The sequence below is a fragment of the Protopterus annectens genome, chromosome 11.part0, assembly GCF_019279795.1.
Source record: "Protopterus annectens isolate FY-2018-M chromosome 11.part0, PAN1.0, whole genome shotgun sequence".
Lineage (NCBI taxonomy): Eukaryota > Metazoa > Chordata > Ceratodontiformes > Protopteridae > Protopterus > Protopterus annectens.
In genome coordinates, this window is record NC_056745.1 from 1,113,787,738 (window position 1) to 1,113,813,666 (window position 25,929).

At 37.9% G+C, this 25,929-nt stretch overlaps 1 protein-coding gene across 2 annotated transcripts; it reads right to left on the reverse strand.

Moving 5' to 3' along the window:
* Nucleotides 1–324: 324 nt before the first annotated feature.
* Nucleotides 325–25,004, reverse strand: LOC122815722. Of its 2 annotated transcripts, XM_044088472.1 has the most exons (3): nucleotides 23,413–25,004; nucleotides 14,067–14,193; nucleotides 325–3,998 (listed from the first exon to the last, which is right to left on the reverse strand). In XM_044088472.1, the coding sequence occupies exons 1-3, from the start codon at nucleotides 24,943–24,945 to the stop codon at nucleotides 3,967–3,969; spliced, it is 1,692 nt and encodes a 563-aa protein (XP_043944407.1). In that variant the 5' UTR covers nucleotides 24,946–25,004; the 3' UTR covers nucleotides 325–3,966. The 2 variants fall into 2 exon arrangements, with proteins under 2 accessions (XP_043944407.1, XP_043944408.1); XM_044088473.1 differs by lacking the exon at nucleotides 14,067–14,193.
* Between the last annotated feature and the right edge of the window lie 925 nt (nucleotides 25,005–25,929).

The following is a 25,929-nucleotide window of genomic DNA, read 5'->3' on the forward strand; positions in this document are numbered from 1 at the left end:
TAGTTTTCCCTGGTATTAAGGCCACCACAAGTCCCAGTTTATAAAATTTCTCCTATAGCGCACTTCATGTTTAACATGCAAGCACACATACTGCAAAAGCTTAGTATGTCTTTTCTTGTATTTTGTATATAAAGCTTTATTTATGTTTGTACATGGAGATTTTTTTCTCTGGGAATCTGTTGAAAAGTGTCTGTCATCCCTGTCAGGATATCTCAACACATAAAAATAAAGAAATAAACTGAAGAATGCAAAATGGAAAAATATCACAGTCTTAAAGCACATAAATTTAAGTGTGCACTTAGAGATGTAGTTCAACACAAAGGATATTTGCAAACTACTTTTTATTGCATCACTTAGATAAAAGTAACATGTTGACATAGTTTTCGCAATATGTGTCAAATATAATCAGCACATACATGAAGAAAAACAAAAAGAAAAAGGCAGTGCAAAATTAGCCTCAGTATCACAATATTTTTTTTTATAAATAGCAAAGAAAACATTTGCATACAACTCTAAACTGGCATCAGTTACACTGTTTCCTGGCAATAAAATGTATATACAGACCACCCATACATTTCCAAAAGTGATTTTCAAATGTACAGTTGTTAAACAGTTATGAAATTATACTGTAGGAAACAAATGAACATTCTAGATAAGTTTACAGACTTCATATAAATGATTATAGGAAACTACAAAACTGATTTTCTGATTTTAGCATTTCTTTTCTGTCTAATAAGCAAAATTATAAATGGGTGCAACTTCATTTGCCTTTTAATACAATTTAGTGTGGAAGCATGAACACATATATTTCATATCATTATCATACATCCATATCATGTAATACAATAAGTGTAAAATATTAGAAATGTTAATGTAATAATAAATATGCATTGGTAATAAATTAAAGTACCAGGCATTATTTTCAATAGTAATATTCACTGCCAGAATATCAACATATCCATTGTTGTTTTACATTTTGAAATTGATATACATTTATTTTCATTGCTTATCCTCGTGTTTATCTATTGTGAAAATAACAACTAAATTCCTGTGGTACTGTTTTAGTACATGGGCTCTTTTTTTTTTATTTTTCTCTGAAGACGACATACTTGTAAAAAAGTAATGTAAATGCTAACTTGCAATGGTAAACATAATAGCATGTATCCAGCAGAATCTGCTTGCTGCAAAAGCTCTTTTATCACTGCAATTCAAATAAGATAATAAAATGTCAATATTCTCCATTGTAATCTCTGAATCTATGTGTGCTCGCAGATTTAATTTAGTAAGACGATTTGAGCATAACCAATGTGTTTTTTAAGATTTGTATACCTTCGTACTCATTCAGAACCCTAATGGAATAGTTAGTGGCACTTATGTAATGGGAGTGAAAAAAAAAATCACTTTTTAGGGAATGACAGAAATTTGATGGGAATGGGCGTGCAAAGAGTCCCTGCCCTTCTCAGGGAAGGAGGAATCCAAAGGTGGGAACAGATTTGGCTCCTAGAAGATGAAAGAATGTGATATAGCAGCAGATCATGTTCCTAGTGCATGTATGATGTCATGAGGCACCAGATAATAACAGACTGAACATCCCATGAATAATAAAAACCTCTTCTGCAAGTTGCTGATTGTAACCCTGATTCTCCAGTTCCTCATTAGTGTTGTCGTAAGTATATAAAATTTAACATTTAAGATTCTGGCTTACTTTTATGCACATGTATTATTAATCTCTCAGCATAGTTATCAAGCTACAATTTCATTATTTATATAGTAAAACACATGGGAACTGTTTATATAAAATCATATTACTCTACCTTGCTACTTCGTTATTCTGAAAAACTGCACTCTACTTGAACTGTTGGTGTTATAGACAGGAATATCTGGGTTGTAAGGGGTAGCACAGACATTTAAAAATCTTTTGAAAATGACCAGATGTTTCAGTCCTCACAGAGTATCATACTGTATGTATGTCCTACCGTATATATTAAAATTGCATTATGGGAAGTGGCAAGTAATAGTACATTTAAACGTTGAAAAAATACAGAATATTCTGAGACAGGATTGTGAGAAAATGAAATAAGTTAATATGATACAATATGATATGAATGAGTTGGTGACAGAAAAGAAGATTACTAGTCATAATTCTTAAAGTCTAGGGTGTAATTTCTTCTTGAACCATTACAAACTAATAAATATTGTTTCTACACATTTTAAAACAAACTTTTATTCTTATTTTATTTGTTAGGGGTATAAATAGCTATACACTAAGTGTGTCTATACTTTAGACGGGTAGTAGTTGGATCAGAACCTTAAACGCCTGTTAATTACTGGATATGTACCATTCAATGGTAACTTTTGTTTGGCAGTCCAGCCTGAAAACTTCTTCATCTCCTGAATAATTATGATTCAAGGTGAAATACACAGAAATAAATATCTTCTTAATTTGGTTAATATGATTAACTGATGCAGTATTTTCAGTACACTGTTTAAAGGTATAATAAAACTACAACAGAAAGTATTCTCTTTTGTTGCAGTTTATCTTCTATAAGTGACTGACATTTTTTATGTTTCACTTTCAAAGCCTGAACCATAATAAAAGGGACTGGTACCAAGAAGTAGGGATGTAAACTGTATCCCACATGCAAACTCTTTCAGACCTTCAATGCATATTAAATGATTAGATAAAGTTCATCTTTTAAACAGATTGTTAAATATACCTTGCATCCTCTAAAACCCACCACATCTAAGGTAACTTCCTATCATTGGTTAAATTCTCACCTCATCACCAAATGCAGTTATTCTGCCACTTTAATGGAAATTTAAGTGCCATTGAATATGCTGTGCATGAATGTTACGTCTGAACAAAAATGAGATGGACCAGAGTAATATCAGCCATTCTTCCAGTGTATGTACAATCCCAGCCTTACTGGGGGAACTGTGTATAAAGCACAGTGTACTAAATATGATATACTGAGCCTTTGACCCTTAGTGTAGTTTGTTGACTGGAAACAACACACTGTGCCTTTAGTGCTTTTTTTGTGGATGTTCTAGGGAAATTCCTTGATCTTTATTGACAAGTGCTTGAGAATGTTAACATCCATGTGAATTACCTCCACAACAGAGGAAATCCCAAGTTTAACATCTCATCTCTAAGGCAACACTTCAGGTATACATCACATCCCCTCATATTAAATTGCAGTGTCTGTACTGGAACATGCAAGAAGCTGGTGTGGGGATAGAACCTTCAACCTGTTAATCTTTCAGCATTAAAGTAAAATATATAACCTGCTTTGCTACTGATACTGACATGTGTATATGAAAACATGACATATTGCATGAAACTTGTACAACATGAATTCTTATGTTGGCAGTAGTCCTTTAGGAGGTGCACATCCTAGCCATACCTGATCCTGCAGCTTACAGAGACCATGTATTATTTCACTGAGCTGTGTCATTCTGTATGAAGCAGTGTACATTACTGCCTTCCCAGGCTGGCTGCCACACAGCATGTGAGCATTTGAAAATATGGCATATACGTTATCCACAGCAATGGGTGATATATCTTCATGTTGGCTTCAGTCTGTGTGTGATACATCACTTTGTAAAATTGCACGCTTTATCTTCTAGTATAAATATGACACCACAGGTTATTTTTATCATCTTTTTTAAATGCTAAGTAGGAGAGGGTATCTGTAAATATATATAGCTTTTTCAAAAGAGACAAAGCTGGATGCAAATATAATGGCATATCTTAGCTGAATTGTACCATCTGTCCCAGGCAAATGCCATGTGCTGATGGATGTGGGTCCACACAGAAGAATAGGAAGAACAGACAAGTATAAAGACTTGGCTTAGAATTTCATTCATGCTTATTTACAAAAAGGCAGGATTCCAAGTTGTAGTGCAATAAGAAAGCTTTCTGTTTCAGTGCATATCCCAACAACACACAAAAGAGGAAGATAAGCTTCATGTGGTCAAAAGGCTCTGTTGAAACGAACCTGTAGGATATGTAAGAAAAAATTTAGACTATATTACACGAGGTGACATTTTTTTTTGCATAATAATCTGTTTAACTTTTCACATTTGTTTTTGAATGTACGGCTTTAGAATGATCTGACCCATGTAGACCAATGTTCAACCATGGTTAACAAATGCATACATACATAAATAAAAAAGTAAATAAATAAATCTAAAACTGTGGTAAACAGTTGCACTACATCTGTTTGAAGATACCCAAGCTTATAATACAAAAGCTTGGTGATAATTACTCATATTGCATGGGAGCTTGAGTATTCAGCAACTTATACAACAAATACTTCAACTCATGAGGAGTACCAGTAATATGAGCACAAGCAATAACTTTGTAACATTATTTTGGGTAGTAAGCACCCCCCACCCCCAAAGCTTAATTATTCTCATCCTCAGAGAAACAGTGATTGCTGTCAGGTGATATAACACTTCCCTTACTGTTTGTCTAGGAGACTGGAACAGTTATGCAGTGAACACATAGGGATATCTTGCATCTATGAGTCTTGGGGAAAAGATGGACAAGCATCTGAAAACATGAGCTTTTATGCTTCTTGTACAACTGCGACATGAGCTTGAGTGATCTAACCAATTGACTGTAGGCTGAAATAATCAGGTGCATAAGCATTAAATAAATATAACTAGGTAAATACAATTACTGATAAAGTGAAACTATCAATATCAAATATAATTCACACTATACTGTTCCTGGAAATCCACAGTCCCCAAACAATACCTGCCATGTTCCTCAGGGGTAACATGTTTGGCATATACAGGCTACCATTATGAGCAGATTATCAGAGAATGTGAGCTGAATTTACATTTCCTTACAGATGCCAAGTTTATATATATATATATATATATATATATATATATATATATATATATATATATATATATATATACATATTACATCATGAAAGTTAGAAAACTCAAAAATCCGAAATAGTAGGGCAAAAAAAAAGAGAGACTCACAAAACACTGAGTGACTCATAAGACTGAATCCTAAAACACTGAATACTTCTCTTCCACTAAAAAAATCCTTTATCAGTAAACTCCAGCTACAAACAAAGAGATCAAGTGTTGTCTTCGTAGTGATACTGTTAAGGCAAGGATTTTTACTAATGTAATGTGCAGGGTTAGGATTAGGGGCAGACCTAGGGTTAGGGTTATGGTTAAGGTTAGCACGATTGAGTAAGATAGTGCAGGGGAAGAAGCATTACTCTTTTAAAAATGTTATCCATATTTTACCTGATCCCACTTGAGAATTTGTCATCTGTGGTATGTAGCTTTGCCACCTCCTATCCGGATTAGGTCTGCTGCAGGTTCTTTGTGTGAGGTGTGACTGTTTGTCACTACTGCACATTTCTGCAGCATGGTTCCTAACTGGGAATGTGGCATACCCACACTGTGTATGTGTAGTCACTCCAAGCAATGCAGCAGATTACATTCTGGCTAACTAATTTAGCTTCTTAGGTCCTGTGTGAAATGGCACTGGATCTTTTGAAAGATCTGGTAATTCTTTATGCTTGTGCAGTATTGCAGTGATTCATTGGTAAGGGGAAGCTAGAGATATTCCAGATGTATTTGGAAACTTCAGGTTGTGGGTTATTTATATGTGCTGATACAGCTGTGACTTTTTTGCATTGGATAAGGGACTGTAACATTATTATTTCAGTCAAAAGTATTATAAAGACCTATTTGTATATTAAGGTCAAAGACATACCTGAATTTTTAGTTTCTAATATAATTTAATGTCGAATATTACATGGTAATTTTTAACTGATTTAGTATTTATGTGATATTATGTTTTATAAATTTGTGTCATCCTGAATTTATGCATTAAGCTTCTAGCAAAATTTTACATATGAGTCTGATTTTTAAAATAACTGTTGCCTTTTCACTCATGTTTTATGTAGTTGAACTATTTGAAAAGTTAGTTGTTACCTAGCTCAGATCAATGATCAGTTAGTGCAGATGATTCAGGCTGGGGGCTCTAGTTCCTACTGTACAGGGTTTGGTTCCTTCAGCTCTCATTTACCTACTGTGTGACCTTGAGCAAGTCACTTAACCAAACGTTGCTCTCAGATTGTCCCTGAAATGGTTCTGTGAATCCAGTGGGCATACCTGGTTAACAAATTGATGTTACTTATTAGTGCGGATTTAATGGTTATCGTTGCTTATTTAAACCTATGAAATGTCCATTTGGTTTCTCTTTTATTAACATTAGTGACATTCATTTAATGCTGTTCTTCCTTTTTTTCTTTTAATAGTCTCCATATGTATGAGCCTGCAAAGCAGATAATCTGAGTACATCACTGACTGTGAGAACTTTTTGACTTTATTAACAGAATTGGTTATGTTTTGGGTAGGTGCAGTGCATAAAAATGGCATCAAAACTGATCTCAAGATAGATTTTCTGTGCGCCGACAAATCTGGTATGTGATTTCATTTTGAGGACAGTATAAACTTTTTGTACAATGACAGTAGGCGGATGTTCTGCTGTGGCACCAAGATCTTGATTGTATGTACTGAGTTAAAGCACGGTAGTGAGTACACTGCCATCAAATGGCAAAATAATATTGTCTGGAGAGCAGTACATTTTCAGAACCATAGCACTAAAGTTATGTGACTCAGGGTTGTGTCAGTTGCCAAGCAAAGTAGGATCCTGTTTTGTTTACATTTCCATTTGGTTTCCCTTTCAATAATATCCGTGTCATTTGTTTTATGATGTTCTACTATTCCTCTGACTTTTTTATTCTCTATCAGTATAAGTGACTTTGCATAAAAGGTGATTCCAGTAGATTGCACTCTCTAATATGTTTCTGACTTCAGTCAGCAGAAGTGGCTATATACTGAGTGAGTGTGGTATCTAACAATGGCAGCACAATCCAGTCCTGACAGACTGTCATGCTACAGTTTCCTTAAAAGGACAACTATACCCCAAAAATTAATATTTCTTCTTCCTTGACTTTATTTCCCCCCTACAAAATTATTCCTCTACACGTCGGCATATTTATTTATTTATTTTTTACTTATGTATTTATCTTACATTTATTGACTGGGCTAGTCTATCTGGATATATGTCCATTTTCAGTAGAGGCCCAGGGAGAAAAGCTGCACATAAAAACAATGCAGAATATTGCAACTACAGATACAGTTCACTTGTCGTACATAAACAGCTGTTTACATGGTAACACAGTAGTCATGATAGATGTTGTTGTTTGTCTTTTGGATTTTTCCTGGTAAGGGGTCGCCACAGCGGAACTCCGGTCCGCTAATGATTTACAGTAGATTTTTACAAAACGCTGAGGTGCCAGTTCAATGCCCAGCCTTCAACAAAGGCACACCCATTTACGCATGCATGTATTTCAAACGCTACCCAACCGTGGGGAGGACATGCAGACTCCACACAGTCATGATAGATAATAAACAAAAAACAAAACAAAGTTGTTTTTTTTTTTTTTTTTTTACATTCCAATATCCAGGTTGTATATGTCAGAGAAGAACAGGTAATTATTTACAAGTCAGGGACACATTATATAAAAGGCAGTAACTCATCTATAAGGCAGTGACATATTCATATGGCCCTTGTTGGGTACGATCATCCTAACTTGTAATAGAATCTGAGAAGAATTGGTTTTGAACAGTCTCAAGTAGCTAACTGATAACAATAAGAGGATAACAGGATGAGGAATCTTAGTCTGGGTTGGTACAAGGACATAGCCAGTGGGTTGTAAGGTATATTTTGAATTTCTTTTTGAATAGTGGATTTGAAGAAAGAGATGTGAGTTCACCAGGAAGAAGGTTCCAGATTTTTCCCACAGAGTTAGAGAAAAGAGAATCTCCTGCTTTATTGTTGGGTTTTTGTCTAGATACAAGTAGTTTATTTGCTGAGCGTAGGTTTGTAAGATTTTTATATGGGGTAATTAGACTCATGAGTATAGGTGAATTGCTTGGATGATAAAGGGCCTTGTGGGCAATAATAAGTTGGTGGAATTGTATTTGATTTCACAGCTCAAGCCAACCCAGTAGTTTCAGATTTAGGCAGTGGTGGGTTTTAAAATGGGTGCTGGTTGCAAATCTGGCAATGTTATTGTAGGATGTTGCCAGCTTGTTGAAGTTGCTTTTTGATAGATTAGTGTATATAGGAGAGGCATAGAGGAGAGTTGAGATGAGGTGGGTGTGGGCAATAGTAGTTCTAACTATGTGAGTAAGGAAGGGTTTAATCTTATAGAGGGAGCCTAGTTTTCTGTTGAATGATTTTATTGTGGTATTGATATGAGTATCGTAGTTAAGGTTATGGTCTATTGTTACTCCTAAGAGTTTGGTGGTAGTGTCAGGAGATATGGCCGTGCCATTAATAGATTTGATAATGAAGTCAATTGGGGTGGACTTTTGTGTGGGAGTGATGAACAATAATTTAGTCTTCTTGGGGTTAAGGAGGAGACAGCACTGTAAGAACAATTTTTCTACTAATTCAAAGACATTTTGGGTGAGGGACTGCAGTTCAGATGGACAAGGAGCAGAGCATATTAATGTGGAGTTGTCTGCATATTGTATGCATGTAGCTTGAGGGATGTTTACATTCAGATCATTAATAAAAATTGAGAATAGAAGAGGGCCCAATATACAACCTTGGGGTACACCAAGGGTGACAGGAAGGTGGTTAGACTATTTTCCCAAAGCACTGCTTGTTGCTTGTTATCTAAGTAGGACTTGAACCACAGTAGTGCCTGTGTATCAAGGGAGAGGGACTTAAGTATATTTAACAGTAATTGACGGTTGACCATGTCAAATGCTTTTGAGAGATCAATAAAGATTGCAGAAGAAAAAGTGTTATTGTTACGTTTTTTGTTAATGTGGTCAGAAAATGATAGGAGGGCAGTGGTAGTGCTATGGAAAGGTCTAAAGCCATGCTGAGAGTTTGCTAATAGGCTATTTTGGAGAAGGTGGTCTAATAGTTGACGGTGGATGCATTTTTCCATAATTTTAGCTAAGGGAGAGAGTAGGGCAATTGGACAAATGTTAGAGAGTTCTGTTGCTTTACCATCTTTGTGTAAGGGGATTATATGGGAGATTTTCCAAATGGATGGGATGGTGCCTTCTGTTATGGTTCTATTTATTAGGATAGAAATGGGATAGGCTATTGATTTTGCTGCAATTTTAAGGTATTCGGCTGGTAATAGGTCAGCAGAGGGGGCAGATTGTTTAAGTTTTTGAAGAAGGGTACAGATTAGCTATGTAGGAACAGGTTGTGGTTGAAATGAAGGCGGTAGGTTAGTAGAGGAGGAAAGCAGATTGGAGGACACAAGTGGTAATGAGTTGGCAAGTGATTGAATGGCTTCAGTAAAGAAGGTGTTAAATATATATATTTATATAAATATAATATATTTATATAAATAAATATATATATATATATATATATATATATATATAAACTTAGTGTCTTCTTCCCCTCTGTTACATTTAGTTGCTATTCTGATTCCTCATATCACATGTTGGGTTTAGATGGCATTTTGAAATGTATTTTTAAAGAACTTATCTCTTGTGCTACTACATCTTACTAGCTATAACAGTTTAAGATTTTTAGCACAGGGAAAACTGTCACAGAAATGTGCTTGTACCACTGTAGCACCCTTTCCTCTGAATTTGTAGGATCAGAACAGATGGTAAAGGAGACAGCTAGAAAGGTGCTTGGTGTGACATCTGGACAGAGGAAGGAGGGCGGGGAGACCTGGTGATGGAATGAGGAAGTAGAGGAGAGTATACAGAGGAAGAGGCTGGCGAAGAAGAAGTGGGATTGTCAGAGAGATGAAGAAAGTAGACAGGAGTATAAGGAGATGAGAAGCATGGCAAAGAGAGGTGGTGAAGGCTAAGGATAAGGCATATGGAGAGTTGTATGAAGGGTTGGACACTAAAGAGGGAGAAAAGGACCTGCACTGATTGGCTAGACAGAGGGACCGAGCTGGGAAAGATGTGCAGCAGGTAAGGGTGATAAAGGATAGTGAGGAAAATGTACTCACAAGTTAGGAGAGTGTGTTGAGCAGATAGAAAGAGTAATTTGAGGGGTTGATGAATGAAGTGAATGAGAGCGAGAGAAGGTTGGATGATGTGGGGATAGTGAATCAGGAAGTGAAACAGATTAGCAAGGAGGAAGTATGGACAGCTATGAAGAAGATATAGAATGGAAAGGCTGTTGGTCCAGATGACATACCAGTGGAAGCATGGATGTGCTTAGGAGAAATGGCAGTGGAATTTTTAACCAGATTGTTTAATGAAATCTTGGAAAGTCAGAGGATGCCTAAGGAGTGGAGAAAAAGTCTTTTTGTACCTATTTTTAAGAATAAGGGTGATGTGCAGAGCTGTAGTAACTACAGAGGGGGTTATGGGAAAGTGTGGAGGAAGCTAGGTTAAGAAGGGAGGTGATGATTAATGATCAGCAGTATGGTTTCATGCCAGGAAGGAGCACTACAGATGCGATGTTTGCTCTGAGAGTGTTAATGGAGAAATATAGAGAAGGTCAGAAGGAGTTGCATTATGTCTTTGTGGACTTGGAGAAAGCATATGATAGGGTGCCTAGAGAGGAGTTGTGGTATTGTATGAGGAAGTCAGGAGTGACAGAAAAATATGTAAGAGTGGTACAGGATATGTAGGAGGGTAGTGTGACAGTGGTGAAGTCTGCAGTGGGAGTGACAGATGCATTTAAGGTGGAGGTGGGATTACATCAAGGATCAGCTCTGAGCCCTTCCTTATTTGTAATGGTGATGGACAGGTTGACAGACAAGATCAGACAGGAGGCCCCATGGACTATGATGTTTGCAGATGACATTGTGATCTGCAGCGGGAGTAGGGACCAGGTTGAGGAGCCCCTGGAGAGGTGGAGATATGCTCTAGAAAGGAGAGGAATGAAGGTCAGCAGGACTAAGACAGAATATGTGTGTGTGAATGACATGGAGGATAGAGAAATGGTGAGGATGCAGGGAGTAGAGTTGGCGAAGGTGGATGAGTTTAAGTACTTGGGATCAACAGTTCAAAGTAATGGTGAGTGTGGAAGAGAGGTGAAGAAGAGAGTACAAACAGGGTGGAATGGGTGGAGAAGAGTGTCAGGAGTGATTTGTGACAGACTGGTACCAGTAAGAGTGAAAGGAAAGGTCTACAAGAGAGTAGTGAGGCCAGCTATGTTGTATGGGTTGGAGATGGTGGCATTGACAATAAGGCAGGAGTCAGAACTGGAAGTGGCAGAGTTAAAGATGTTAAGATTTGCACTGGGTGTGACAAGGATGGACAGGATTAGGAATCAGTATATTAGAGGGTCGGGTCAGGTTGGACGGTTTGGAGACAAAGTCAGAGAGGCGAGATTGCATTGGTTTGGACATGTGCTGAGGAGGGATGCTGGGCATATTGGGAAAAGGATGCTAAGGATGGAGCTGCCATGTAAGAGGAAAAGAGGAAGGCCTAAGATAAGGTTTATGGATGTGGTGAGAGAGGACATGCAGGTGGTTGGTGTGACAGAGCAAGATACAGAGGACAGGAAGAAATGGAAAGAGATGATTTGCTGTGGCAACCTCTAACAGGAACAGCCGAAAGGGAAACAGAAGAAGAGAAGAGAAGAATCTGGGTTCTATTCCTACTCCAAGTGCTTGAACTCATTTTTAATACTGACACTGCAGTACCAATGCCAAATTCTGCTATATTATAGCAACTTTCTAAGTCTATCAGAACAACATTTAAAATCTGTTCTTGGCCTTTGCCCCCCCCCCCCCCCACACACACACACACACAGACATTATTTTTTGGCTTTGTCCAGCTTTCTTGCACTTAGCGGTATGTGCAGAAGAACACTTCATATATCAAGAAAGGTACTGAGATCAGTGACACCATTAAAAGGCATGCATGTGCAACGCATGTTTAAAGGTATATCGTAAAAATATATAATGTCAGAATCTTTTCAAGATTTTAAATTGCTGAATTTTGCCCACTGCCAACTTACTCGTGTACTAACCCTAACCCTAACCTTATCCCTACCCCTGCCCTTGTTCCTAACTCTGCACGTTACATTACTAAAACCCATTACCCATTTCTTTAACAGTATCACTAATCAAGGCAAATGGTTACAAAACATAGAACATGAAATTTATATGTTTGTGGCTTTTTCAATTTTTACCTGTTTCTGTGTGTTTTATTTCTTTATGAACTAATCTATAATAATGAGTGTAATGTTATTTGTAAATAGTGCTAGATTCTGCTTTCATTTGCTACTTTTTTTTATTTGTTTATTTATTCCATTGTCTTGATCAGGTAGACTTATGTCAATACACCAAAGGTAGTCTAGACAAATTCACATACTATAAATTAAAATCATTGAAAAAAACACTTTCAGCAGTCTATAAAGAAAGTTTTTTTTGTCTTTCTTGAGTGACTGCCCCTGCACCCCCTATGTGGTTAGAGAACTCCAACTAAAAATTCCAAGGCCACAGTACCAATAGGGAAAAGGGCAACGTCAATGATTGATGCAGGTTATTTTCAGTGAAGTTGACTCACGCTGTTTAGACTTACTGTAAAAGTTATCATATAGCTGTTATATTCCTGATAAGCCATTGCTGAAAATGGATACTTGTGACATGTCTGGTTAACTGCATGAATAAATTAATAAAATAACTTAAGCCCCCGATATGAAATGCAGTGAAAATTGTATGAATGACATATAGCTGTGCATTTTTTTTTTATTTTCTATTTATGTTAGCAATACAATTTAAATATACATTTGTATCAAATTATAATACAAATACATCATAAGCATATGACAATAATCGTCATGCTCATTTCAAACTAACTTGAATAATGACTGAAGGATCTTTACAGTCACCCCTCCCCCATAACAGTCTGTATACATTCAGCTGCTCTAGCTTGATATTTCCTGCACTGGGACATTTGATAGTAACCTCAGGTATCCTTATGTTTATTTCTTAACTAACCCTTATATATGCTATTTTTTAACTGCCAGAAACTCACTTTGTGGTTCAAGAACAAAGATTCAGTAGTCTTTCAGCATTTTGTCATCTTCTTCCTACATTTGTCTTCTGCATGTGGTCTGATAGAAGAAAGATCAAAACAATAAAAGAAAACACAATTCTAACCAAAGGTATGAAATATAATAGTACATCACCCTGGTGCCTATACATAACTTTTGCTAACCCTACCTGGAAGTGCCTAATTATCACCTCCAGTTTTCTATTAACATAATTACTTACTCTACTGATTCTATTTCCGTAATTTAACAAGTTTAACAAGTTTAAACAGGTCCAAAGTTAACTCAGCAGATCTCTGGGAATATTACAAGGGCATCATAGTTCATCAAGTTGAGTATCAAGTCTAATTCCCCAAACTTGTTTTTCTAGAAGAAGTTTTAATTAGTATAAACTATAACTCCTTGCTCCTATGGGAGCAGTGCTTCTTACCATTCGAATCCACGTATTTTTTTTTTTTTTTGCAGGAAATTTCACAGCTATAAGTGCCCATATTTAGTGAAGCAATCCTTGCATCCAGAATCACACAAGTGCTCAGTGAAATATGGCTTGATAAAGCATATTTCAGCAACCCAACCTGCTCCCTACTTTATTTCAGGTGTTACACTTGTTACTGTTAGAATTTTCACTGAAATAATACATTTTCCCAGTTTACTTTTTCAATTAAAATATGTTCTCCTGTCAACATTTACATATTTTTTATCTGATCAATTGTGTTTGTGTGCTTATTTTAAAACATAGCAAATCATTATATCGAAAAAGACATAAATTTCATTTTTGGTTTTCATGTCTGCCTGCCTTGTAAAAGCACACATCTGTTATTCAATTGTACAATGCTTATTGCTATACGCAATTGCCCCAATGTTTTATAAGCTAAACTGTAGGCTATGAAGTAATATACTCCCATAATTCTGCTCACCTGGCTGCACTTTGCGTATTTTTAAGGACACCCCCTCTTACTCATAACATTTGTCATCTACCTGAGAGAGGTTTTATCTTGAAACACAGTACCTGTGTTCCTGGTGACACTTTTGAAGTCACATTTTCCTTTGGAGATGTTGCAAGTATACAGGCCCAAGCATCCATCACAGTCTGAGTTTTTCCTACAAGACTTCATTTGAATCCCTGCACACAAGTGCTGCAAAAAAGGATAAAAATCAAAAGACAGGTCTGTTATAGTACTTGCTTATATGAATAAACAGAAAAGGTCAATCATAAATGTGAATTAAATGCAATTAATTTTCCTCGCAGATGAATATAACTGTCTATGCTCTATGGCAAGAAATCATTATTTCTAGCCTTTTTAACAATAATGTGTGAGCAAGCATAATTTCCAATAAAATGTTATTGTTCCCTTAAATTGCTTAAATACTGTAAAGACCATGCATGGAAAATGCTAATTATAACACATGAATGCTAAAATGTTGGACTGGATAATAACTGTTGCTGTAATTTGCTCTTGTATTACATGTTTACGCTTCCCCTGTATGATATATGACAAAGAACAGTTTTGTTCTGTTGTTGTACTTGAGCTGTGTCGCAACAACTAGCATACACTGAGTATTTTCCTGTAAAATGCAAGACCTGAACATGAAAATGAATGCTGCATAAATTTCTGTTCATGCTTAAGGTGATCACATATTTGAGTACAGCCAATGTGCAGGTCTTCTACTGGTCTATAAGCATTTATGTTCTGATTTGTTCTACCAGCTGTTTATCTGACTAATGACTGTGTATGCTCACATACGTTCAAGCACATGCATGCATGAACACACACTCACACACGCACACACATGCACTTGGACGCACACACACACACACACACACACACACACACACACACACACACACACACACACACACACACACACACATACACACACACACACACACACACACACACACACACAAACGTATACATCATATATTCATGTATACTTATCCGATACTGCCAGGCTAGTCTGGCAGATAGCAAACAGAATTAAGTCTTTAAGCTGCTTCCTCTAACCAAGGGTACAGGGTTTGATTTCTTCCATCTCCATTTGCCTTCTGTGTGACCCTGAGCAAGTAACTTATTCAGCCAGTGTTTCCCAGTTAGACCCTTAAAATGATCACCTTTGTCCAGTGAGCTCACCCAGTTAACAAATGCATAAACAAAATACATAAGCAAACTACAAGCAAAATGGGAATGCCTTTGTCAGTGCAGCCTGTTGTCTACATTCTCTCAGGAAGCATTTGCCTGTGCAGTGAAGAAGAGAATTGTATGGAAAAAAAAAAAAAAATATATATATATATATATATATATATATATATATATATATATATATATATATAAGGATCACGAGGCCCTGCTTTCACAGTCTGTATTCATGCTGAAAATCAAGATCAAGCGAGCTTTTGCCCTTCTGCTCCATGGGAGGTTTCTGTCCTCCCAGAGCTCGCCTTAGGACACCTGCATTACTCTTTGACAGGTGTACTGACCCAGTCAAACTCCCCACCTGACACTGCCTAGATATGTGTGTGTGTGTGTGTGTGTGTGTGTGTGTGTGTGTGTGTGTGTGTGTGTGCGCACGCATGTGTGTTTGTGTGTACATGTGTGTAAAACAGAGATCAGCAATGTCATGTATGTGAAGTGTGGAACAGTGTGTTATGATGATATCTCCTCCAATAAATTAAAACAACAGTTGTCAATCATCTATTAATCTTTATGGCCTTCATCAAATAATTTCTACCCCTAAAAAGATAGACAAAACATTAAACAAACATAGCCTACTTGACTGGATGTTTACAAGTAATCCTACCTATCTCTCTCTCTCTGGAGTTCTCTCTGACTTTGTTAGTGATCCCAACCCTACTTATGCTATCTGGTTACCTGTAAGACTACCAAAAACAAAAAAACACTTCTCTGCCACTTACTATAGTACCCTACTCAAGCAATGTAATTGGCAATCTATAAAAACCCTTCTCCTAGATGATCCTGTCACATTTTCTAACAGCACTTTTTTAACCATACTAAAATGTATAGCCCACCCCCTACACACATAATCACATACAAGGAAAGTTAAAAGCGACCCTCCCATGGGTGTCCTCAGATGTCAAAAACTGATGAAACTGAGAGACAAAGCTTGGAGAACATGGAAACTAAACAACTCTTCTGTAACCCTTCAGCAGTATAGATATCAAAAATGCAATACAGAATGAAAAGGAAAACGTGTTACCATAATCTATAAATGACTACCTCTAATAATCCTAAACAGTTCTGCATGACTATCAATAAACTCATGAAACCAGGAAAAAACAGTCAATAAAACCCAATCCTAGGTAAAACTAACTTTAACCTCACATGCAAAACCAAAGATTTCTTTACCTAGACAGCCAGCTTGTTACTTACACCACTAACTTTAGCAACAATAACCCACCTTTGGGAAACCACTAACAAATAGCTACAACCTCTAATAGACTAAATCCATATCACATTCTCACAAATAACTCCACCCTTCACCCTGTCCCCATTGTTCATATCAAGAGTCTTCTCAGCACACTGAAACCAACTACACTTGCCCCAGATCAATTCCCATCAGAATATATTTGAAATGCTCCTGACCCACTAGCCTATCCGATAGCCATCCTTATCAGTACAGTCATTGCAATGGAATGCAGTACCTTAGTTTGGAAAGAATCAAATATTATCTCTACTCTCAAACGTTGCCAAGACTATTCCATATCCAGTCACAGACCTATTGTCATTCTGTCCTCCTTCTCCAAAATACTAGAAACATTTATTCACAAGAAATTACTATACCATCTAATTGCCAACAATCTCCTCTGCCCCACACAAAATGGCTTTAGACCAGGCCAAAGCAAAGACACAGCCATCTTGTCATTCCTTAATGCACCTTACACTCACCTTGATCAGCACTCACTAACTGCATCCTTAACGACGTTTCTTAAGCATTCACCACTGTCTCCAAAAAACTTCTGCTGACAAAACTCACCACTTTTGGACTCTCTGTCTCAGTTATATCATGGCTCACCAGCTACCTCTTTAACAGGATTCAGTCTGTATTCTGGAAAGGCACCTACTTATCCTTCTTACCCAACAACCTAGGAGTCCCGCAAGGCTCAGTCCTCTGCCCCTTCTTTTCAACATTTTCATAAATTAAATAAATAAAGTAGTTGATTGTAGAACAATTATACAATACTTTGTTGATTCCACACTAATAACACATGCCCATTCCACTGAAAAAAAATACAAGAAATAACTCAAAATCTTTCTTTTAACTAGAAGCCTCACTAAAATCTGCAAAACTACTGCTAAATGCTAAAAAAACAAGTTTATGATGTTCACAAATAATAAACCATCTAACATCAAAAAGCCAACAGCAAAAGAATGATGATCTGAACCACCAGGCTGAGTAAAATCAGTAATTTAATATAATAATAATAATACTACAATAAAAATAAAATGAGAAAAAGACAAAAACTAATAAATACAAAAAGAGGCCAAAAAAAACCCACACCAAACCAGCTGAAAGTAAAGTTAGCGCTTTTGTTTACTTCATAAGCAAACTTCATCAGGCAACTTATATTGGAAATGTACAAGTGAGTGATAGGGTGGTAGATATGAGAAGGCAGCCCCTACAAGTTACTTTGAATTATAGTAACGATGTGGAAGGTGTAAGTAACATCATTCGCCAAAACTGGAAAATCTTACTAACAGATGATAAGGTTAAGGAATTAATAACTCAGGAACCCACATTCTGTTTTAAGCGTTATAAGAACTTAAAAGATTTGCTATATACTGCCCAACAGGGGGCTAGGAAACCTGTCATGGGACGACAGGGGACATTCCCCTGTAGACATTGTAAGGCTTGTCAATACATTAGACACAATAATGTATTTATTCATCCACTGTCTGGGAGGAGATATTCACTGAAACAATATACTGACTGACTAGTAATATTATATATTTGGCACATTATATGCAATGTTACTGAAAGATATGACCACATGTACTTTCCTTCAATGCCCAAGGAGATAAAAAAATATGCAGCAATACAGTCATATCTGAATGTTTCAGTCTTAATTGTAACAAGTAAGTAAAACAAAAACATCTGATATGACGTGTGTGATTTCCCAGATCAGAGTCATTTTGTGGCTAAAAAACAGCTTGGTGAGGAGACAGTTGTTACGTTTGAAGGTGAACATAAACACTGCTGGGAAACATTGCATAATAAGGAAAAAGACCTTGGTGTATTGATCACAGTGGGAATAAACCTCTCTGCTGCATATGTCAGAGCAATGGCATGAAGGAAGTGACTTTGCAAATGTACGTCTCTGCATGTATTTACTTACATGTCTATTTTTCTGTGAAAACCTGTCGAAATTCCAAGGCCCATAATTGCAATCCTCAGAAATGCAGAATTTCCAGAGTGTGTATGTACAGGCATGTGCACCAAGTCCTAAGTTGCCTTATTGTTGGAGTATTCTCCTTACTTTAAGATACAGTCATCTCTAAATTAGTAAATGAAAGAAGCAGGGGGTGCATGTGCATGTGTCTGTGTGTGGGGGGCTGCAAAAAGGATTTGAAAGTGCATCAGTGGATTTCCATTTTCTTTCCTTTTTTCAGAAGTGACAAGAATGACAATGTCAGCTGTATGTGCAAGGCACGTGTGAATGCATATGCAGTCACCCCCCCCCCCCAACATGCTCACATGCATGTGTGTACAAACGTTTAACCTACTGGTGGATGAAGACAGACCACTCGAGCTTCAGTTGCCCAAAGGTCAACCTGTCAATGATTGGAGCTCCCCCATTGGAAATCACTGTCAGTGAGTTGCACTGGAAGTGACTCCCTTTTGGGGAGAAATTCCCCTTTTTTGAGTTGGTGAGACCATAGAGTTGGTATATATAAGTTCAGGGTGTGTGAGGGTCTTGCCCCCCTGCAAAAAAAAAAACTTTAAAAAGTGTTTTTCGGCAGTTATTTATTTATTTTTTTGGCGAATGTAATTCAGAGATTCTGATCCTTAATACATTTGCCTTCATCCACTCATAGTGGAAGCCCACACATACACATGAACATGTGATGTAGATGTTTGGCATATATGTGTGTGTGGATGTACATAGGCATGTATGCCTAGATCTTTATACATACGTGTGTGTGCTTGTGCAGGAAGCATGAAGCTCTGAAGAGTGTCAAAGGCTTCTAGAATAAGTAAGAGGAGACCAAGGAACAATAATAAATACAATCAGGATAAGCCATTATAAAGGAGATATCAAACCTTGATCTGGTCCAACAGATTCATGACAGGAAAGGTAGAAAGAGTGGGACTCAAGAAGAGGGCTGTAAAAGGGAGGAGGGAGTATGACTGACAGAAACTAGCATCATAGGATCATACAAACTACAAGGCATGTAAGAATGAAGACCATGTGTGCCTTGCCAAAAGTCACCCTCAACACATACCCCCCCCCCCCCACACACACACACACACACATACTTCCAAGAGGGCAAACCATGGGAGGCCAAGAATGCCATCAGTCGTCAAGGGTAGTTTTGAAGGAGGGAAGCATGTCACTCTGCTTAACATGCTTTAGTAAGGTTGCTACCATTTCAAATTCACAAAGTGTGATTTTTAATGAAAATCTGAGATTTTGCAGGAAAAAACACATCTACAGCCAGTGCAAAAGAATGGACTTCACATTTATTGTCAAAATGGATGCTCATTCTTCTACAACTAAAATTGTATGTGCTGGTTCATGTACTAGTTGATGTTTCAGATGCAACTAATTGTTTTATATGGTTTGCTATCAAAATGTTGACATTCATATGGTCTAACATTCATTTGACCGACAGGTATGGTTGATACATGAATATTAAGTAGTTCATTTGGTCAACAGAAAGTGCATGCAAATTACCTGTCGACATTATGTTGACAACAGGCATGGATTTACCCATGTCAGTACTGTTGTGAGATCTCAAAGTTGTAATATATAAGTAGCAGGGGGTGTGGAGGGTGCAGGGAGGGTGCAGCCCCCCTGCAAAAACACTAGTGTTAGTTTGCAGGTGTTTGTCGACCATTTAAACTTTGACATTCTTATTTTCAGTATTTTGAATGTTCAATGTAATGATTTGACATTATGATCGTTGATTATATGAATTTCAACAGTAAACCGTTTTATGCTACCATTAAAGGAAACTCAAGAAATATATTTGTCATAGAATCTCTGCCATTTTTCATTGTTTCCAGGACATTGCTGCCCAAGCAGGGCTGACCTGCATAGAGAGGAACAGGTGGTAACACCAGTGCAGGAGCAATTATTTTCAAATCTGCAGCAACAGCTGGGTAATGCACAGATATCATCTCTTCCAAGACAGGGCTGAGGAGGATGTGTTCTTTTAATGTGTTATGGACTGTAATTCTGGAAAAGTAGTACCCAAAGGGTGGGATCTGTGAAATGTAAGAAGAAAGGCATAACTCCCACAAAAAAACTTGTGTGAATACTAACTGTAAAATCACTCAGACTCCTGTGGGCAAGGCAGCCAGTCATAGGTGCTATCTGTTTTCAGATGACTCTGGAACGCGTCTAGTTATGTTCGCATAGGTTTTTATACTTGGGGATTATAAATAACAATTGCTACAGAAAATTCATTGATAAATCTTTATTTTAGCTGATATCTAAAATTAATAATAATGTGTAGACAGAGTATGGTACAGTAATAAGCCATCCATTCAGATATCTGAAGTGGGATGTGTGCCTTATTTCTAAATGATAACTAAGAAGGTGATATAAGTTATTAGGTAGCAAAACCAGTTAGATTCTGGGTGATATAGTAATCAGCTTACTAAGGAATATCATATTAATGAGGCAAAAATCATTTTCCTATTTTATTCACACTTACTACATGAGTTACAGTGCGCTTTAATAAAAAGATGTCACAGCCTTGCCTTGTTTAAACAAGGATTTGAATCCATTTTGATACTCATCTTTAAACATTCAGCAGTGCCATCTGACCCCCTATTAAACAAGGGTTAATTATTTTAAGTATGGCGCTGTGGGTCTGGGTATTAAGTGGATGACTGTATTATTTGAAATTGCTAAAAATCAGAAGTCTAAAAAAATTAACTTTTAGAACTTCCCAATTTCCATCTGTCAACCACTCACAGATGTCATAGGCTTACTGGTAAGTTTTAATAGTAATACCTGCATATCTATTTGATTGTCTATGCTCTTTCACAGTAGACCTGCAGCATTCCTTCCTGGATATGCCACACCTTCTGTATCAGGGGTCCCAGATCCCTAACAAACTTGGAATGAAGAGACAAGTCTAAATTAGTCTGTGTTTTGGAATGAGTGTATAGTTGGTCACTACAGTATATGGAATACCTGGGTAGTGTCCATACATGAATATATCTATACACACAGACACATACATCATACCACTCAACCAGAAAACATCAAAAACAGGGAAAAAAGGAACAAAAGGTCCTTAAAAAGTAGGGACATCCAGCCAAAAATCGGAGTATCTGATTTGCATAAAAAGTGAATAGCACATAGCAAATAACTAGTCCTGCTTCCAGTAGTAATGTGGGATACTACTCAGAAACATGTTTAAAAACAGAGTGACAAAACAGATGAAAACAAATATTAGCAGATTATCAAAGAAAATGTAAAATCTGTAGTTGAATTAATTGTATTGCAAAATTCTACTACACAAGGACATTTATTTTTCCTTAATAAATGGATATGTAAGAAGTGTGTCCACTTGCTTAAAATTATAGTTGTCACTAATATGTTGGTCATGTAGTGGGATTTTCTGCATACTTGATAGTTTCAAAAATCATTTGTGATGAGGGGGATTCAGAAAATTGTTTGAAGGGGTAAATCAAGCCTGAAAATAGGGACATACCTATAGGTACATCCTGTGCAGGGGTAATCAGGCCTGAGAATAGGAGCATTCCTCCAAAATAGGGGCAGTTGAGAGGTCTTTTATAGTGTGTGTGTGTGTGTGTGTGCGTGTGTGTGTGTGTTGCAGTTGTTAGAAATGAGTGGCAATGTTCAAAAGGAATTAAAACATATGAAAAATAATGCAGGGTAATCATCCTACTTCCCATACCACTTTGATGCAATTCGTTTTTTTTTTTGTGGGGGGGGGGGGCTGCGTAGACACAACTGTCCAAGTACAAAAATAGTTACAGTCCTGCAAACATAGGAATAAGTGGTAACCCTAACAAGGTTGTGTTTATGTAATGCTCAAATTACAAATGCAGTAGCGTTCCACAACTTCCATTAGTAATCTGGGGATCCCAGCCTAGTGAGTAAAATAATTTATTTTAACACAGTCATCCTGTGAGAAACACATTATTTGCAGGTATAAGATAGAGTTCCGCTCTAAACGTTAGTAAGGAGCATAGTCAATGCCTCAGTGTAATACGTTTGGTTAATTGCAAATAAAAAAAATAGAAAGTTAATGATTCATAATTTAGCGTCCGTCCTCTTGTTATCTTAATCAGCACAAACTTCTAGTTAATGCTTTGGTGTAACACTGAATATCACAGTACATCATATAAACCCTATTCCCAGTTCAGTATGAAAACTCTTACCTGTGCGTCCACACACACACACACACACACACACCAACCTCTAACGTAATACTAACAAAGACTAAAATAATTGTGGGGGGTCCAAAAATAGTGTTAGATTTTAAATATTGTTCTTATAAACTTATAAAGTAGCTGGAATACCAGGATTTGTGTTACTTGCATTTTTTGAAGTATATGAAGGCTGAAACTCAAATGCAAGTTATTATTTAGTGACGTCAATCCTCAGTGATTTGCCAGAAAACCACACACTTTCTCAGGAACATACCAAAAATATGAGGCAAAAATCTGGACATTCTGCGAAAATCTGGACAGTTGAGAAGTCTCTCTCTCTCACACACACACACGCAGTGAAATCACATTCGGTTAGTTGTGTGTTGTTTTCATCTCTTCATCCCTCCTATGAAGTCAAGGCCATGAATGTACAGCATTCAAGCACTGTAAATAAATGTCACTTTTCAACTTGCTTTGTCTTTAATGTCTAAAATAATGTAGTATATCATAATAACGTATCCCTTCTGCTGTAATCGTTTTCAAGATACAGAATTACACGTTTGTCCACACACACACACACACACACACACACAAGTAGGGAGTCCCCATGCGAATTTCATAGAGTACATATTTTGAAGTTTAAAATAGACTTGTAAGGCATAACGCTTTATTATAAGGTCCTATGCATTATAAAAGTTACAACTTAGACCCTGAACAGGCAGTGCTTTGTAGGAATATTATTCCCAGACCAGCTTGGTACTTACTGTGTCCGAGTTGAATTTCCCGTGGCCTGCCAGGTAGTTGGAAGATCGTTGGTTTTTCTTCTTGCTGAGTTGTTGACTGCTGCTGTCGTGACTCTGACCTGGTCTCTGATCACCGAAAAACCCGAATCCGAGAGTGTGCCTCCCCCGACTTTGCTGTGTGCTCTCCACTACTGACGCGGTGACTGTGGCCCCAGTGGTCAGAGGTTCACCTTTTGATGTGCTGCCTGCGCCCTTGATGCGTGCTTGGCGCAGTCTGCCCCTCCACTTGTCCACTGTTGCAGTTGTGATTTCTGCAGGAGTAAAAACGGCTGTCGAGTGTTCTGTCCTGACCCAACCATCACTGAATTCTCTTCTTACCTGCTGGTTGCACTTCTTGTGGCTCTGGACATCACGTTCATTGATGCTGCCGTTCTGGTCGATGGGGTATTGATGCTCTGTGCTGTCTATAGCAGCATCCTTTCGGTTAGGCAGTTCATGTCTGCTATCTGTGTCATTTCTTTCAGTGACGCACCTGGTCCCTCTACTGCCTTCAAGGCATCCTCTCTGCTTTGGGTGTAGCTGGGTGCTAAAGCAGGGAAGATTCCGCCTTGGGTAGTCGATGATCTGATCGACTTTCTTGTCACTGGTGCCAGTAGTGCTGTTTGTTTTCCTCCAGGTTTGGTTGATTAGTGTGTGGTTCACACTGAGTTTACTGTCCCTATTATGGCCGATTCCCCACCCTTCACTACTGTCGGTGGTGTTTTGCCTTCCGTGTTTCTGCTGCCTGGTGACGTACTCCAGGATACCCTGGGCATCGGACGCATGACGACTGAGATTTGGCTGCCCCACACTGGTAGAACTGTCGGCATGCCTCCTGCCTCGCAGCTTCGATAATATAAGGGGTCTCGAAGGATAATCTGAACTGATCTTTTGACTGTTATGCTGTTCACGCCCTGTTTCTGTTTTACTGCCATACCCTTTACTCCCCTCACTGATGAAGCTAGAGGTGCTAGCAGAACCGCTGATACCCCTATGCCTTCCAGCGCTGATAGTTTTTACGTTTTGTTTCTGATAAGCAGCAGCGTTATCATGTAATACCTGACTGTTAAAATGATAATGATTTGTAACTGCACAGCTAACCTTTCCCCTGCTTTTCTTCTGAGTTTTGTTACAGGGGTAATACTGCCTAGGGATGCTGGTAGTATTCTGATTGCTGAAACTGCTACTGTCACTCTCTTTCTGGGGACTTACCCGAGGTTTACCGGACTCAGTGTCTTTATTGTGACTGGTGTCCCGTAAATAACTGCCTTTAGTGCTGGAAATCCCAGACCGGTGCTTGATAATTGGCACACAAAGAACGTTGAAGGGCTTTTTAGCGCGGGTATTTGTAGTAGTAGTTTGCGCTCCCCGCAGGACAATAAGCTTGGTGCCTTTTTGAACATCATATATGGTGTTCAGTTTCATTTCACTCTGGCCCTTGGGACCTTCTTGACTTGTAGTTCCAGTTATCAGCATGGTTAGCATCACTGCAACTATCATGCAAAGACAGGTCATGATGGAGAGCTACCTTATTTGCCTTCCTTCGGAGTAGTAAGTGCACTGTTCCTGACAGTTTTCACTCTGGTATGACAAAGGTGTTTTGTAAGGTTACCACCTGGCCCCTTCCCTTTATATATAATTGACATCCTTAGATCTTGAGGGAGGTCCTACCTCGCTTTTTGAGACACACACAGGAATTAAGTACAGGCTTCACCTTACACTTTCAGTCTGACACACCTCACACCAGGCACTTTCAAGCAATTGCAGAATGTCCTGGCTGTTGCAGAGTTTGCAATAAGATAAAAAAACGTAGCACAAATGTATCATTGTTGCCTAGGATTAAAATATGTGTGTTGGGGGTCCTGGCCACATAATGCAATAAGGTATAATTTTCTGAAAGTACACAAGCCCTTAATTTGTTGCTGAAATGAAGCCTCAATATTCCTTTTGCTCACATTATTTTTAAATACCCAAAGTTCATCTCTGATACATTTTAAATGTATATCTTATTTTAGTTTACTCAAGATCTCGGAACACCCTCAAGGTATCCCATTCTTTCCAGTTTTATCTCTGATCACATGTAACCCTTTTGTCCACAAAATTTGAGAATTAATGTTTTACACCAGTTCATTAGCAGTACCTCTCCCCCCATTTTACTTTCCTGTTGGGGGAATTCCACACTGACCTTAAATCGTGATCGTAAAGGACCGGACAAACATAGAAGGCATGGACTTCTTTGGGCCTGGTGATCTTTTTGTGACTTTATTAAACTACCAGTCTTTGGACTTTGTGCTGTCCAGGGCCCAAGGTGCTGATGTATATTTCCCAGTCGCTCTCCCTTGCCACAACCCCGGTGACACGCCGTTATCCCAGTGTTAGAGCACAATAAATTATGCTGAAATGTTATCTTACACCACAAAAGGGTCTCCCAGCACAATCAAGGTCCATTTCAAGCAACTTCAGCCAGTCTGCGACTCAGGTTGCTTGCTCAGTAACACA

Coding starts and splice junctions, on each gene's coding strand:
- LOC122815722 (XM_044088472.1), bottom strand. CDS start 24,945: ATGACCTGTCTTTGCATGATAGTTGCAGTGATGCTAACCATGCTGATA. Junction 14,194..23,412: donor GGAAATTCAACTCGGACACA/GTAAGTACCAAG, acceptor CCTTTTTTGCAG/CACTTGTGTGCAGGGATTCA. Junction 3,999..14,066: donor AAGTGTCACCAGGAACACAG/GTACTGTGTTTC, acceptor CATATCCTACAG/GTTCGTTTCAACAGAGCCTT.